Below are 15,409 nucleotides of genomic sequence, written 5' to 3'. Positions count from 1 at the left end.
TAGTCATTCTTGGGTCCTTATGACCCAATCTTACCAAAAAACCCCAAATCACTAACGAATGGGTTTTATGTTCACCATTGACCCAAACCCTAACCCTCAAACAAATCAAAGTAAAGAAAATTGAGTTTAGAACATACCACCACAATCAAAACTTAGCTAGTGACTAGATGAACAACTTTAATACCCGCCCTTTGACCCGAATCAAGCTTCTTCCTCCTTGATTTGAGCTTTTTCACACTAGAACCCTTTCTCACTCTAAAATTGAAGTGGAAGGGATAAGGTAGGTGAAAGAGGAGTAAATGGTACTCTAGATCTGACCTTGGGGTCTTAAATTCGTCCTATAAGTGAAAGTACAAAATGCCCTTCATACTTTACAATTTAATTAAAAGACCCATTTCATTTCCCCGTCCAGGAGCGGTGCTCCTGAACCTAGGAGCGGCACTCCTAGTGCTTCTTCTTGATATTTTTGGGTTGTTACAGTATACAACTTCTACCTTATTTTATTCCACGAAGGGCACTCACTTCTCTCTTTCTCAATCCGAATCTTAAACTACACTTTGTCAAGAGGGCCTTCTTGACATCTTGACAGTGATGTTCGGATGGAATATGAGTCATGGAAGGCATTCATTCATCACAATATCTTCTTTCGCAAGGATAATGATGACCATCTATCTTTGACTGAACTAGGACTTATGTGGTGCTTAAAGCACTCAATACTAGTCAACATTGCCTTACGAATGGCTTCCCGAATGAATGATCTAAAGCAGGATCCTTCACAACCACTTCCCTATGGGGAGTGTCTCACACGCATCTTCAAGTTTCTTGATCTACCTGTCAACTACTCCTCTTCGTGTGATACCCCTAGCAATGTCCTCGACAACCCAAATTCATGAAAATGAAGCACATTGCAGGTGCCATCGTCATGATATCATACATATCTCATATGAGATATTACACATATTGGATTCGGATGTTGTTTTGAATAAGAGCATTTCCTCTATGTATGTTCCTTCTTTGTTTTCACTATGTTTGATGCTTATGTGTGCACTTTTTCTTAGGAATGAATAAAATGTTGCGTGTTTTTATGTGTTGTGTTTGTTGTTCTTTTCCACCTTGTACGATTCAAGGGGGAGCATTTGTCTTAGGGCGATTTTAGTTTCAGGGGGAGCTAACCTTTTTGCTTCGACAAAAGGGGGAGAAAGTTGGATAAGTGACGTTAACACTTGTATGTATTTATAGATAAATGTCAACCATCACTTATGTGTTTGTCATCATCAAAAAGGGGGAGAATGTTGGGGGAGAATGTAGGTTAACATGGGATTATGCTTAATGACTATACTAATCTTAATCCATAACAATAAGTGTTTTGATGATGACATATACACATACTTAAAGCTAATGGTAGACATCTTGACATAAATAAATAAGTTCACTAATCCACATTTGCTCTAGCAAAATACCAAAACCAAAAGAAAGTTTAAAATGAAAAACAGTGTACACGGCTAAACCACGGTCGACCGTAGGTCAGACCGTGGAGACTTGCACTCAGATTTACGAAACCTGAGATGCACATTTGACTCCACGGTTGACCGTGGATCGACCGCAGAAACCTATTGTCCAGTTTTTGATCGAAAAATGTTTGACCACATCCAGGCATCTATAATTCATGAAACCGGTAGACGAAGATATTGATGTTATAATTCCTGTTGAGTCAGTTGAGGAAGCTAACAAGAGGTATAACAACACTCTGTATGGGTATTTTTTTGGCAAAAGAATGGCGTTCCCAGTTGTCCAAAATTATGCAACGAATGCATGGAAGAAATATGGTATAGAAAAGATGATGACGAATGCCAAGGGGTTCTTCTTCTTCAAGTTTGAAACGGAAGAAGGTATGATGAATGTCATGCAGAATGGTGTTTGGATGATTCGTACGATCCCTATTATCCTAAACAAGTGGTCCCCGGATGTTTCTCTCACTAAAGAGGACCTTACTAAGGTTCCCGTTTAGGTAAAGTTGCATGATGTTCTGTTGGCGGGATATACTGAGATAGGGTTAAGTGTTATAGTGTCAAAGATTGGGAGGTCGATGATGATGGATTCGTACACAAGCACCATGTATTTAGAATCTTGGGGTCGACCGAACTATGCTAGAGCTATGATCGAGGTTTCAGCGGACTTTGCGCTAAAATATTCTATTAAGGTGGGTACACCTAACAGGGAGGGTAAGAAAAACTCTGTGGATGTGGTCCGTATTGAATATGAGTGGAAGCCTCCAAGGTGCTCATGCTGCAACATTTTTGGTCATAATGACTCCCAATGCCCGAAGATTGTTTCGGTTGTACCAGTCAAGCTGGTAGATGATGATGGGTATGAGAGGGTCAAGAGTAAAAAATAGTCAACTAAAAATAATGACAAAGGAAAACAGAAGCAGGGTTTCCCCATGCAAAACAAGACTAAATTGGTGTATGTACCTAAGGTAAGTACAACTGATCATCCAAAGAGTGGTAAATGTAAAAGTGGTGGTGGACAAAAAGATGCCGGTCCAAGTAATGAGGGGATTTTTGTCTTAAATCCCTTTGATGCATTGGATGATCATGACGAGTTTCACGTGAGAGATGAAGATGACGATGTTATTGAAAATCAAGATGAAACTTCGGTGTTTATTGGTTCCAAAAAACCTTCTGAGGGGGCAAGCACTCCCGGTCTTGGGGTTTTCCAATGATTAACATCGCATCATGGAACATAAGGGGTTTGAACCTAATCCCTAAACAAAAAGAGGTTTGTGATGTGGTAGTAATAAACTTTCTATTTGTGCTATATTGGAGTCTCATGTTTCCATAGCAAAATTAAGTGACATATGTAACTCCGTGTTTCCTTCTTGGAATTCGATCTCGAATAATAATGTTTGTGCTTCTGGTACTCGTATTATTGTTGGTTGGAACCCTAGTGAGGTCAGATTGATGATCGTGGCCATGACGGATCAAGTTATTAATTGTGTTGTTAAGACGGTTGAAGATAAATGCGAATGTTTTCTATCCTTTGTTTATGCGGATAATTACTATATTAAAAGAAGACAACTATGGAATTGCCTACAGTACCATAATGCTTCTATTGGTCGTAAACCATGGTCAATTCTTGGTGATTTTAATGTCTCATTGGACATAGAGGAGTCCATAGCTAGTTCCTCGAGTTGTACGTTAGCCATGAGAGAGTTCTGGGAATGTGTTAAAAGCATTAATATGGCGGATGTCAATCATAGTGGTTTTTGTTATACTTGGAACCAACGCCCAAACTCATCGTCTGGTATTTTGAAGAAGATAGATAGAGTTATGGTAAATGATATTTTCATTAACTCGTTTACGAATGCGTATGTTATATTCCAGCCCTATCGGATTTCGGATCATTGCCCTGCGGTGCTTCGGATACCTATTGAAATGGAGAAGAAGGTTAGGCCTTTTAAATTTAGTAATTATATTGCTACTCGTGATGATTTCAAAGATAAGGTTCGACAAAGGTGGAGTGTTGATGTCCCTGGCCACCATATTTATCGAGTAGTCAAAAGGTTGCATATGTTAAAGAAGTCTATGCGTAAACTTATGTGGAACAATGGCAATGTGCATGAAAATGTACTTACTCGTGAAGTGTTAAATGTTGCCCAGAAAGACCTTGATGATCAACCTAGCTCGAGTGAATGTAGATTACGGGCTACTGCTGCCTTCAAGGTGTATAACCAAGCCATTCTTGATGAAGAAAGTCTATTGAAACAAAAGGAAAAAATTGAGTGGCTGCGGGTTGGTGACGGTAATACAGCCTACTTCCATCGAGTTGTTAAAGGCAGAATGAACCGCAATTGTATAGAAGCTCTTCTGGATCCAAATGATGTTATGGTTGAAGGTGACTTGGTTCCTCCTTTGATAATTTCTCATTACGAAAATTTTCTCGGGGTGGCAACAAACTGTGAGGAGTTTTGTGACCCTGGGTCACTGTTCCCGAATAGAATTAGTCATCAAAGATCCTTGGACATGGTTAAACCAGTTAATGAAGTGGAAATCAAAGAAGCGATGTTTGGTATTGGTGACTCTAAATCTCCGGGACCGGATGGGTATACGTCCGCATTTTTAAAGAATCATGGGATATTGTAGGTGGGGATATTATTCGAGCTATTCAGGAGTTTTTTTATTAATGGTCAAATGTTGAGGGAGATTAATAATACTATTATTGCCTTAATCCCTAAGACTAAAATGCCTAGTAGGGTCACTGACTTTCGTCCAATCTCTTGTTGTAATGTGATTTATAAGTGTATAAGCAAGATTATTACTTCAAGAATTAAAGCTATCTTGGATGAAGTTGTTAGTATGAATCAATCGGCATTTATTCCAGTAGGAGAATAGCGGATAATATTCTTCTTACGCAAGAAATAATGAAGAACTATCACTTGAATTGTGGGGCCCCGAGATGTGCGTTCAAGGTATATATCAAAAAAGCGTATGACACGGTCGATTGGAACTTTCTTGAGGCCACTCTTGTGTGTTTTGGATACCCGATGAAGATGATAAAATGGATAATGGCTTGTGTTTTGTCACCTTCATTTTCCATCTGTATAAATGGGGAGTTGCACGGTTTTTTCAAGGGTAAACGGGGATTGAGGCAAGGGGATCCTTTGTCTCCTTATCTCTTTACGCTCGTTATGGAGGTTTTAACGCTAATGTTGAAAAGGAATATTGCGCAAAGTGGTAAATTTCGGTACCACCCGAGATGTGTTAAACTCAAGATTGTAAATTTATGCTTTGCGGATGATCTATTCTTGTTTTCCCATGCGGATAGCCACTATGTTAAAATCCTTCGGGATTCACTTGAGGAGTTTAAAAATTGCTCGGGGTTTGCTCCTAGTTTGCCGAAAAGCACTGCCTTCTTCGCTCATATTAACACTAATACTAAGAACATGATATTAGCCACTCTCCCATTCGAAGAGGGCACACTTCCTGTTTGGTATTTGGGAGTTCCCCTGGTGTCCTCTCGTCTGATATACCGAGATTGTAAAATCTTAGTTGATAGAGTCGGGATTAAAATAGGTGATTGGAAGAACAAATTTTTATCGTTTGCGGGTCGAGTCCAACTAATTATATCAGTTATTACGGACATGCAATTGTATTGGTGCTCGGTCTTTATTCTTCCGGATGCTATTATCAAGGATATCGAGAAATTGATGCGGGGTTTCCTTTGGTGCCAAGGAGATTTAAAACGGGGTAAGGCTAAAGTTAAATGGGATGATGTTTTTTGTCTCCCAAAAGAAGAGGGTGGTTTGAGCATTAAGAGACTCAATCATAAGAACATTGCGCTTATGACTTCTCATATATGGCGGTTTCTCACGCTTAAGGACTCGTTATGGGTTAGATGGATTCACATGTATAAACTAAAGGGTCATAATTTCTGGGAAGTGGCGATTGCAGCTGATTCTTCTTAGAGTTGGCGTAAATTGCTCCAAGTTAGACCCATGGTTCGAAAATTCTTTGCATTCTGGTTGGGTGATGGTCGTTCTATTTTAGCTTGGTTCGATGAATGGTGTGTTTTGGGCCCCCTTGTCATGTTATTTCATTGGATGACATTACTAGTGCAGGTTTTTCGATCCATGCAAGGGTTAGTGATGTTATTTTTGCTAATTTTAAATGGCCGAGTCCATGGTTAGTCAAATATCCAAGGTTAGCTTCTCAACAAATCCCTTCGTTGAATGATACGACTGATAGACTAATTTGGAAGGGTATTGTTGTAGACCGGAATGCTTCGTGGCATGTGTGTGGGATTCTATCAGACCTCGTGGCCAAAAAGTTAGTTGGTTTGATGTCGTTTGGTTCAATCAATGTATTCCTAAACATGCATTTGTTATGTGGCTCTTAATGGGTGAACGACTCAAGACACAGGATCGTCTGAAACCTTGGGAGCTTCGCAATAACCCGACTTTGGTGTGTTTTTTGTGTAACGAATCCATGGATTCTCATGATCACCTCTTTTTTGAGTGTGCTTATTCAAAAAAGGTATGGCATTTGGTCTTGTGGTTGATTCGAGTTGATATGGGTAGTTATGATTAAAAGGGGTGTCGTGATGTTATTGCCAATTCTGGTACTTGAAAAGGGGTTGTGTGGATAGTTGCCAAACTTTGCTTTGGTGCTACTGTTTATCATATATGGCAGGAAAGAAATATGAGGCTGTTTAAATGAGGTAAGAAGACAGAAGAACAAGTGTTTGAATCGATCAGATCCAATATTTGGTTGAAATTGATGGTTACTTCGTTTAAAAGTACGAGGAAAGTGGAGCAAATGAAGGATGATTGGCAACTTTATTGAGGAGTCTTGCTCAGTCGTAGGTTGTTAGCAGTCTTGTGTTCGCGTTAGTCATGTAGATTGCTAGTGGGTTGTTTTGTTATCTTTATTTTGCTTGGCTGCAAGAGTCACTTGTAGCAGCTGAACTTTATTGGGGTGTAACATTTTATTATTTTAATAATATTTGCCGGGGTAACCCTTTACCCAAAAAAAAATTCATGAAACCTGTTTAAACATGCTTATGATAGTTGCCTTCTTCATTCCTAAAGGAGCTTTGGTCACTAGAACACTAATCTTGGTTAATCACGTCTAATGACACCTTAATGACACCTTAATGACGATTAACCCTTAATTAAGGAAAATACATAAGTGTTTTAGGAAAACATGTACATCTAAAATATATCTAGACATTCTTAGGATGGTCACCAAGTCCCAACCAAGAGTTGCTCTTTCCTTGTACATGTGTTGGACATTAATGTATGCTTATACATTAATCTTGCAAATGCCACTTTGCAAGTAAAACTTCCATAGTCTTAGTCTAAGGCTATGTTATCACTATGTGCTTAATTCTAACATTACTTAGTGATCTCTTTCTAGTCATTTCTTGTATATTACTTAACTACATGCTATTTGTGCATGTTTATTATTTGATTATGTGTTAAGTGCTAAATGATATGTAGTTATTTAATATATGTATCAACCATGTCTTGCTATGTGTTATAAGTTGGATTCCACCAACTAGTATTTGGATTACTTCAATATATGCATGTGTTACTTGGATAATTCTTAAAATGTTATAAATCTAATGAGCTTAAAAGACAATGAAACATTAACACACATAAGGTTTCTTAAGTCTAAAATTAAGTTTATGAATAAGTTTAAACTTGATTAACTTGATGTCTTGCAACATGCTTAATTGTTACCACTTCCTTAATTTGTTAAGACATCATTACCACACTTAAGTACAAACAATTTCAAATTTGAATACTAGCATGCTTCGTGATTAAAGTGGGTTGGTGTCACTAATAACATGTTGACCAACTAATAGAGATTTAGCAATTGTATTAATTACAAAAAAAAAAAAAAAAAAGATTTATGACAAAACTGAGATTGCCTCAAATGATTATCATGTCTTATACCCAAGAATGTTAGACTTTCTACTTTGAGCATGATATGTCACTATCAAGGCAATACATCCAAGGTAAATGGACATTTAATGAATATAGTACTTGTATAGGATGTTGGGTATCTTTTTGTAGGTGTTAAAGGAAGTAAAGTGTCCAAGGAGTGATGTCCAAAACTGATTCAAACGGTAATGCAACATATAAGGACTAGAAAGCGTGCGGTCAACCCACGGTCGACCGTGGGTCAGGACGCAGATAAGGCTGACTTTTTATCTCTCCATATAAATAGCAAGACTTGGAGAACTTAGGAGACTTGGACCTCTTGCATGCTATAACTCAAAATCCTCAAAGAATTACAAGAACAAAACATTCGTACATATGTTTGTGATTAGTAAGAGATGTTTTATAATCTCATAGATTATAAAAGGGGTGTTTGTAAACTTACTTTCAAATTCTTATCTTTGTGAGTTTACATAGTGATGTATTAATTCATAGAATTGTCTTAGGATTATCAGCACTGAAATAGGGTGAGTCTTTGTACTTTGTAATTAGAAGCATATGCTAGCTTAGATGTCATCTTCCTTAAAGAGAAGTAGGGAGTTGATTAATCTCATTGGAGATTAATACTTGTCCAAGTTAAAGACAAGTTGATCTAAGTTGGAGGTAATCTTTCAAAGGGATAGAAGGATTAGGTTTGCTATCTAAAGAGAAGTACAAGGCTTGTAAATCGGATCTCCACCGGGTTTGGAGAAAAGTGCTTAGTGAAGCAAGAAATCCCGATTAGTGAATCGGGGAGTGGATTAAGGTGGATTAGTTAACATCCACCCGAACCACTATAAATCCTTGTATTTATGTTCTTTACTTTACATTCCGCATTATTACAAACATAAACACACCATACATTGGTTTGAGTTGACTAACGTGATCAAGCATTGTTCAAATATTGATCATTGAAAAACTTTTAAAAATATTAAGTAACTATTCACCCCTTCTAGTTACTTACACCTACAAACATACATACATACATACATACCTACATACATGTATACAACCATAAATACATACCATGTTCACCTACTGTCATGACCAGAAAATTTCAGTCAAATTTAAACTCTGATAACTCCGACAAGATAAGCTAAATGATGTGTTTCATTAAAATATTTTTTCATACAATTAATTAACCATTGGACTTTACCCTACGATTCACTAACAACTTATAATCTAAAACTCGAACCCGTCATGATTTATATATGATTTTACTTTCTTAAATGAAAACATTTTAGGATATAATAATTTCTATTATTATAACCTCTTAATAAAATGATTTTGAATATAATTAGTTCTAGAAAACTAAATTTTATAATATCTATATATGAATTGATAAAAATTTACAATTAAACGATGCTATTTTAAATTAAAATTTTTACATATTAAGTCGTTTTATTTTTATGATATAAGTTTTGTAAATTTTTTTAAGAAACGAAGTTAAATTAAAAATGAACAATTCGTAAAACACAACATACAACAACATGTAGCTTAAATAGTTGAATTTAAATTAATTTATTTACTATTCATTGAATAGTAAATGAAATGAAATTAATTCATTTACTATTCACATGAAAATGACATGATTGAAATTATTAATTATAAGTTACATAAAATACCCCTAAAGTATTTTAAAAATACGAATTTTTAAAAATTTTCGATTCATATTAGATTCTAAATTTATTATTATATTATTATATTTTATTTCAATATTATTATATTACTATATTTATTATATTATTATATTTAAATTAATATTATATTATATATCTTTGTCTAGTCAAAAACAAGGAAAACACATATTACGCTTATAAACTTTATAAACGAACCTTTTTACAACTAAATTTATAAAGCTTAAGACCAAAATATATATATATATATATATATATATATATATATATATATATATATATATATATATATATATATTTAAATATAAAAAGTGAAATTTTTTTTCATATTTTTACCCGTCAATTATTAGCAACAGAGTACCAAATACCGGTCCGTGAAAACTGTCGGTAGATATTATTGAATTCTAATTCACAAGTTTTTATTTTCATATTATTATATTATCATTATATTATTACTTTATTATAATATTATATTATTATATTCTATTTCAATATTATTATATTATTATATTTACTTATATATACTACGTTCATGTTCTAGTTGAAATCACACATATCACATATATATCATATGTTACTCCGTAATTAACTGTATTATTGTTATTATTATTATAATTATTATTCTTAATATTATTATTCTTAATCTTATTATTAATTAGTAGTATTAGTATTATGGTTACAAAATATACATAAAATACTACAACGAGGTTATGTTCAAGTGATTTCAAAATGGGTTTTTCAAATGGTTTAAAGCTAAGGAATTCATGGGTATTAAATAAGGAGGTTATGGTATTGATCGGGGGTATTGTTCGTGAATCATAGGTCAACCTTGCATTTATCATTTCCGTTGCATCTGCATACTTTTCCTGCACTATTGAACTACAATATTGATACGTGAGTTTTCATAGCTCCCTTTTTATATATATTTTTGGGCTGAGAATACATGCGTATTTTATAACTGTTTTACGAAATGGACACAAGTACTAAAAACATATTCTACGTTCAGTTGTACCACTTTTCATATTTTTCTCTAATAGCTTGGTAACTAATATTTACATGTTGTAAGAGCATGTAAGCGCGAATCCTATTAATAGATCTATCGGTTTTGACAACCCCAACCGTGCTAGTCGCTCTAGTATCGTAAACGGTTGCATAGTACTTCGTTTTTACTACACTTGGTACAATGTAGGGAGATTTCATAATAAAGGGAATATGCCACATTAATTGTTAAGTATGGTTACCGAAACGCTCAACAACTTATAGAATACTTTTATACACATGCGAGTGTACGGATATTTATGAAAACTGAAATCTTGTGGTCTATTACTATTACGAAAATGATTGATTATGATAAACTATGAACTCACCAACCTTTTTGATTGACACTTTTAAGCATGTTTATTCTCAGGTATAAAGAAGCTTCCGCTGTTTAACTGCTATGTGCATGGAGTCTTACATGGCATATTTTTCAAGGAAACTTTGCATTCATACATTAATATGTATTATATTTTGACTATTTAGTCAACTGATGTATTATTATGAACTATCATTTATTGGGGTTGTCTATATGTAGAAATCACCATAGGTCGAATACATTTATGTACATGCTTTAAAAATGTATACCGATTTAAAAACTTTCTTATATAGAAAGCGCGTCTTTTGAAATGAATGCAATGTTTGTAAAATGTAAAATATAGAGGGCAAACCTAGCAATGGGACCGATGAATGATGTGCTGCGTCAATAGGGATTTTGGCGGGTCATCATAGTTGGTATCAGAGCAGAGGTCTTAGCGAACTAGAATCTGCATTAGTGTGTCTAACGGCTCTTTGTTAGGATGCATTAGTGAGTCTGGACTTTGACCGTATCTGTTTAGTTATAAGTTTTGCTTATCATTCCTTGTCTAAAATTTCCTACTTATCATTCTAGTCTTGACATGTCTCATTGTAATTATTGCATAGATAGTGTATAGACAAAATCATATCTTATCGTATCTATTATAGTAATTCTGCCTTACATATTCCATAATTTCCTCCGTAACTTGTAGGATTTTGATATTATATATACATATGTAAAATATGTATTTAGAATATCAATTTAAGTCCTATAATCTTTTTCATATCAAAAAATCATTTTCTCAAATCGTGCAAAGATGGATTCTGCAACTAGTTTGAATTCCTCGAATTCCAACAGCTATTCCGCTATGGGAATCCACTTAAGCTCCGAAAGCAGTGTAACCGGAATGGACCAACCAATTAGTCATCATCTTTTCTGGATGGATTGGGGGTGAGTTCGTGGATGACTTAATCAATTTAGACAAGAAGAAGGTGATCCCTTTCATGAGTCGTTTTCGCCTCTTGGCGGAGAATTTGAGGCACTCACTGGCGAACCCGTTCGCAACACCATTTTCTCTCTCCTTTCCAGGATATGTCACCACAAATATAATATTACTAATATTATTGAGGCTATCCGACCTTTACTCCGCTTAAACAATCAATCGAACCTGGTAGATGAAGTGAATCAACTTCGTGCTCGAGTAGTGGCACAAGAGAATACGGTGCACAATTTGCAAGCACTGCATGCACCACCGTAGGTACCACCAGCACCAGTAGTACATGTACCAGCAATAACGATACCACCAACAACAGCGTCAGCAGCATCACAAGCCTCAACATCACGATTTGCACCACGAACATCAACATCATACGCACCATATATACCAAAGAATACGAATAAAAATGAATGATGAAGTATTGATTCATAACTTCATATATGTTGGAGAAATATTCCACAGTGATTATGTAATCTCTAAAGTTTTAGGGATTATTCATTTCTAGTTCCAACCGTAAACCAAATGAAATTAATATAATATTAACTCATTAAATCCATATTACATCTGAAGAAAATATACATACATATATTTTCATAAAAACTGTAATAAAAATTCTTTTGTACAAAATATTACTTGTGAAATTTTATTTTAACGGGTAGGTAATACCCGAGAAATATTTAAGTTCACATTAATATATTACACTGTACATTTTCAATGATGTTTCGACAATCATTAATTATACTCTCTCCTTTCATAGCAATATACATCATTTCACAAAAATCAAGACAACCATTTTCCATACCAATTCAATTACATATTCTGATTTTGACAGATCAAAATCCAATTCAAGATTAAAGAAGTGCCATCAATCTTAAATTCCTACATCCTTCGAAACCATACTTTAAATTCAAAATGTTATTCATAAAACCGAGGAGAATATTATTCGTATCTTTCATAATTCGTGATGATTTCACTTCCACAATCATATACTAACGGATACAACCTGCGTTCAAACACTCCAATTCAAAATTCTTGAAATCACCTCAGATTGAAAATCAATGAATCGGACTCGTTGATGGTCTTAATAGTCAAAAGTTGATAATAAAGAAAAGTATGTTAGAAAAGAAATTTAGAACTGAAAAATGGATTGAGCAAACTATGAAGGAGGCTGTTGACAAATCACAAGGACTAAACCCGTACCTAAAGAATTAAGATAATTCAGTTTCTGATGGAAATCTCAGAAGATATGCAATCTCTTTACGTATTCTAAATCCTTGTGGAAGAATATTCTTCATCATATTTTGATTTTAATTTTTTTTTTAAATTCTAAGATATCATCGTATCTTCCATTATAAATATCCTCAATATTTCTGAAAAATACTGAAATGTCCCGTTCTTATTGATTAAAAACGTTCCATATTAATTGATTTCGTTGCGAGGTTTTGACCTCTATATGAGACATTTTTCAAAGACTGCATTCATTTTTGAAACAAACCATAACCTTTATTTCATAGATAAAGGTTTTAAAAAGATTTACGTAGATTATCAAATAATGATAATCTAAAATATCCTGTTTACACGCGACCATTACATAATGGTTTACAATACAAATATGTTACAACAAAATAAGTTTCTTGAATGCAGTTTTTACACAATATCATACAAGCATGGACTCCAAATCTCGTCCTTATTTAAGTATGCGACAGCGGAAGCTCTTAATAATCACCTGAGAATAAACATGCTTAAAACGTCAACAAAAATGTTGGTGAGTTATAGGTTTAACCTATATATATCAAATCATAATAATAGACCACAAGATTTCATATTTCAATACACATCCCATACATAGAGATAAAAATCATTCATATGGTGAACACCTGGTAACCGACATTAACAAGATGCATATATAAGAATATCCCCATCATTCCGGGACACCCTTCGGATATGATATAAATTTCAAAGTACTAAAGCATCCGGTACTTTGGATGGGGCTTGTTGGGCCCGATAGATCTATCTTTAGGATTCGCGTCAATTAGGGTGTCTGTTCCCTAATTCTTAGATTACCAGACTTAATAAAAAGGGGCATATTCGATTTCGATAATTCAACCATAGAATGTAGTTTCACGTACTTGTGTCTATTTTGTAAATCATTTATAAAACCTGCATGTATTCTCATCCCAAAAATATTAGATTTTAAAAGTGGGACTATAACTCACTTTCACAGATTTTTACTTCGTCGGGAAGTAAGACTTGGCCACTGGTTGATTCACGAACCTATAACAATATATACATATATATCAAAGTATGTTCAAAATATATTTACAACACTTTTAATATATTTTGATGTTTTAAGTTTATTAAGTCAGATGTCCTCGTTAGTAACCTACAACTAGTTATCCACAGTTAGATGTACAGAAATAAATCGATAAATATTATCTTGAATCAATCTACGACCCAGTGTATACGTATCTCAGTATTGATCACAACTCAAACTATATATATTTTGGAATCAACCTCAACCCTGTATAGCTAACTCCAACATTCACATATAGAGTGTCTATGGTTGTTCCGAAATATATATAGATGTGTCGACATGATAGGTCGAAACATTGTATACGTGTCTATGGTATCTCAAGATTACATAATATACAATACAAGTTGATTAAGTTATGGTTGGAATAGATTTGTTACCAATTTTCACGTAGCTAAAATGAGAAAAATTATCCAATCTTGTTTTACCCATAACTTCTTCATTTTAAATCCGTTTTGAGTGAATCAAATTGCTATGGTTTCATATTGAACCCTATTTTATGAATCTAAACAGAAAAAGTATAGGTTTATAGTCGGAAAAATAAGTTACAAGTCGTTTTTGTAAAGGTAGTCATTTCAGTCGAAAGAACGACGTCTAGATGACCATTTTAGAAAACATACTTCCACTTTGAGTTTAACCATAATTTTTGGATATAGTTTCATGTTCATAATAAAAATCATTTTCTCAGAATAACAACTTTTAAATCAAAGTTTATCATAGTTTTTAATTAACTAACCCAAAACAGCCCGCGGTGTTACTACGACGGCGTAAATCCGGTTTTACGGTGTTTTTCGTGTTTCCAGGTTTTAAATCATTAAGTTAGCATATCATATAGATATAGAACATGTGTTTAGTTGATTTTAAAAGTCAAGTTAGAAGGATTAACTTTTATTTGCGAACAAGTTTAGAATTAACTAAACTATGATCTAGTGATTACAAGTTTAAACCTTCGAATAAGATAGCTTTATATGTATGAATCGAATGATGTTATGAACATCATTACTACCTTAAGTTCCTTGGATAAACCTACTGAAAAAGAGAAAAATGGATCTAGCTTCAACGGATCCTTGGATGGCTCGAAGTTCTTGAAGCAGAATCATGACACGAAAACAAGTTCAAGTAAGATCATCACTTGAAATAAGATTGTTATAGTTATAGAAATTGAACCAAAGTTTGAATATGATTATTACCTTGTATTAGAATGATAACCTACTGTAAGAAACAAAGATTTCTTGAGGTTGGATGATCACCTTACAAGATTGGAAGTGAGCTAGCAAACTTGAAAGTATTCTTGATTTTATGTAACTAGAACTTGTAGAATATATGAAGAACACTTAGAACTTGAAGATAGAACTTGAGAGAGATCAATTAGATGAAGAAAATTGAAGAATGAAAGTGTTTGTAGGTGTTTTTGGTCGTTGGTGTATGGATTAGATATAAAGGATATGTAATTTTGTTTTCATGTAAATAAGTCATGAATGATTACTCATATTTTTGTAATTTTATGAGATATTTCTTGCTAGTTGCCAAATGATGGTTCCCACATGTGTTAGGTAACTCACATGGGCTGCTAAGAGCTGATCATTGGAGTGTATATACCAATAGTACATACATCTAAAAGCTGTGTATTGTACGAGTACGAATACGGGTG

General features: G+C 34.2%; 1 protein-coding gene across 1 annotated transcript; it reads left to right on the top strand.

The window, feature by feature from the left end:
* Positions 1–2,440: 2,440 nt before the first annotated feature.
* Positions 2,441–4,142, top strand: LOC139849540 (uncharacterized). The gene is made up of 2 exons (XM_071839185.1): positions 2,441–2,710; positions 2,826–4,142. Exons 1-2 carry the CDS (start codon positions 2,441–2,443, stop codon positions 4,140–4,142), a joined length of 1,587 nt encoding a protein of 528 aa, XP_071695286.1.
* The last annotated feature ends 11,267 nt before the right edge of the window (positions 4,143–15,409 follow it).

This window comes from Rutidosis leptorrhynchoides, chromosome 5 (genome assembly GCF_046630445.1).
Source record: "Rutidosis leptorrhynchoides isolate AG116_Rl617_1_P2 chromosome 5, CSIRO_AGI_Rlap_v1, whole genome shotgun sequence".
NCBI lineage: Eukaryota > Viridiplantae > Streptophyta > Magnoliopsida > Asterales > Asteraceae > Rutidosis > Rutidosis leptorrhynchoides.
This window is presented reverse-complemented; position numbering and strand designations above follow the sequence as displayed.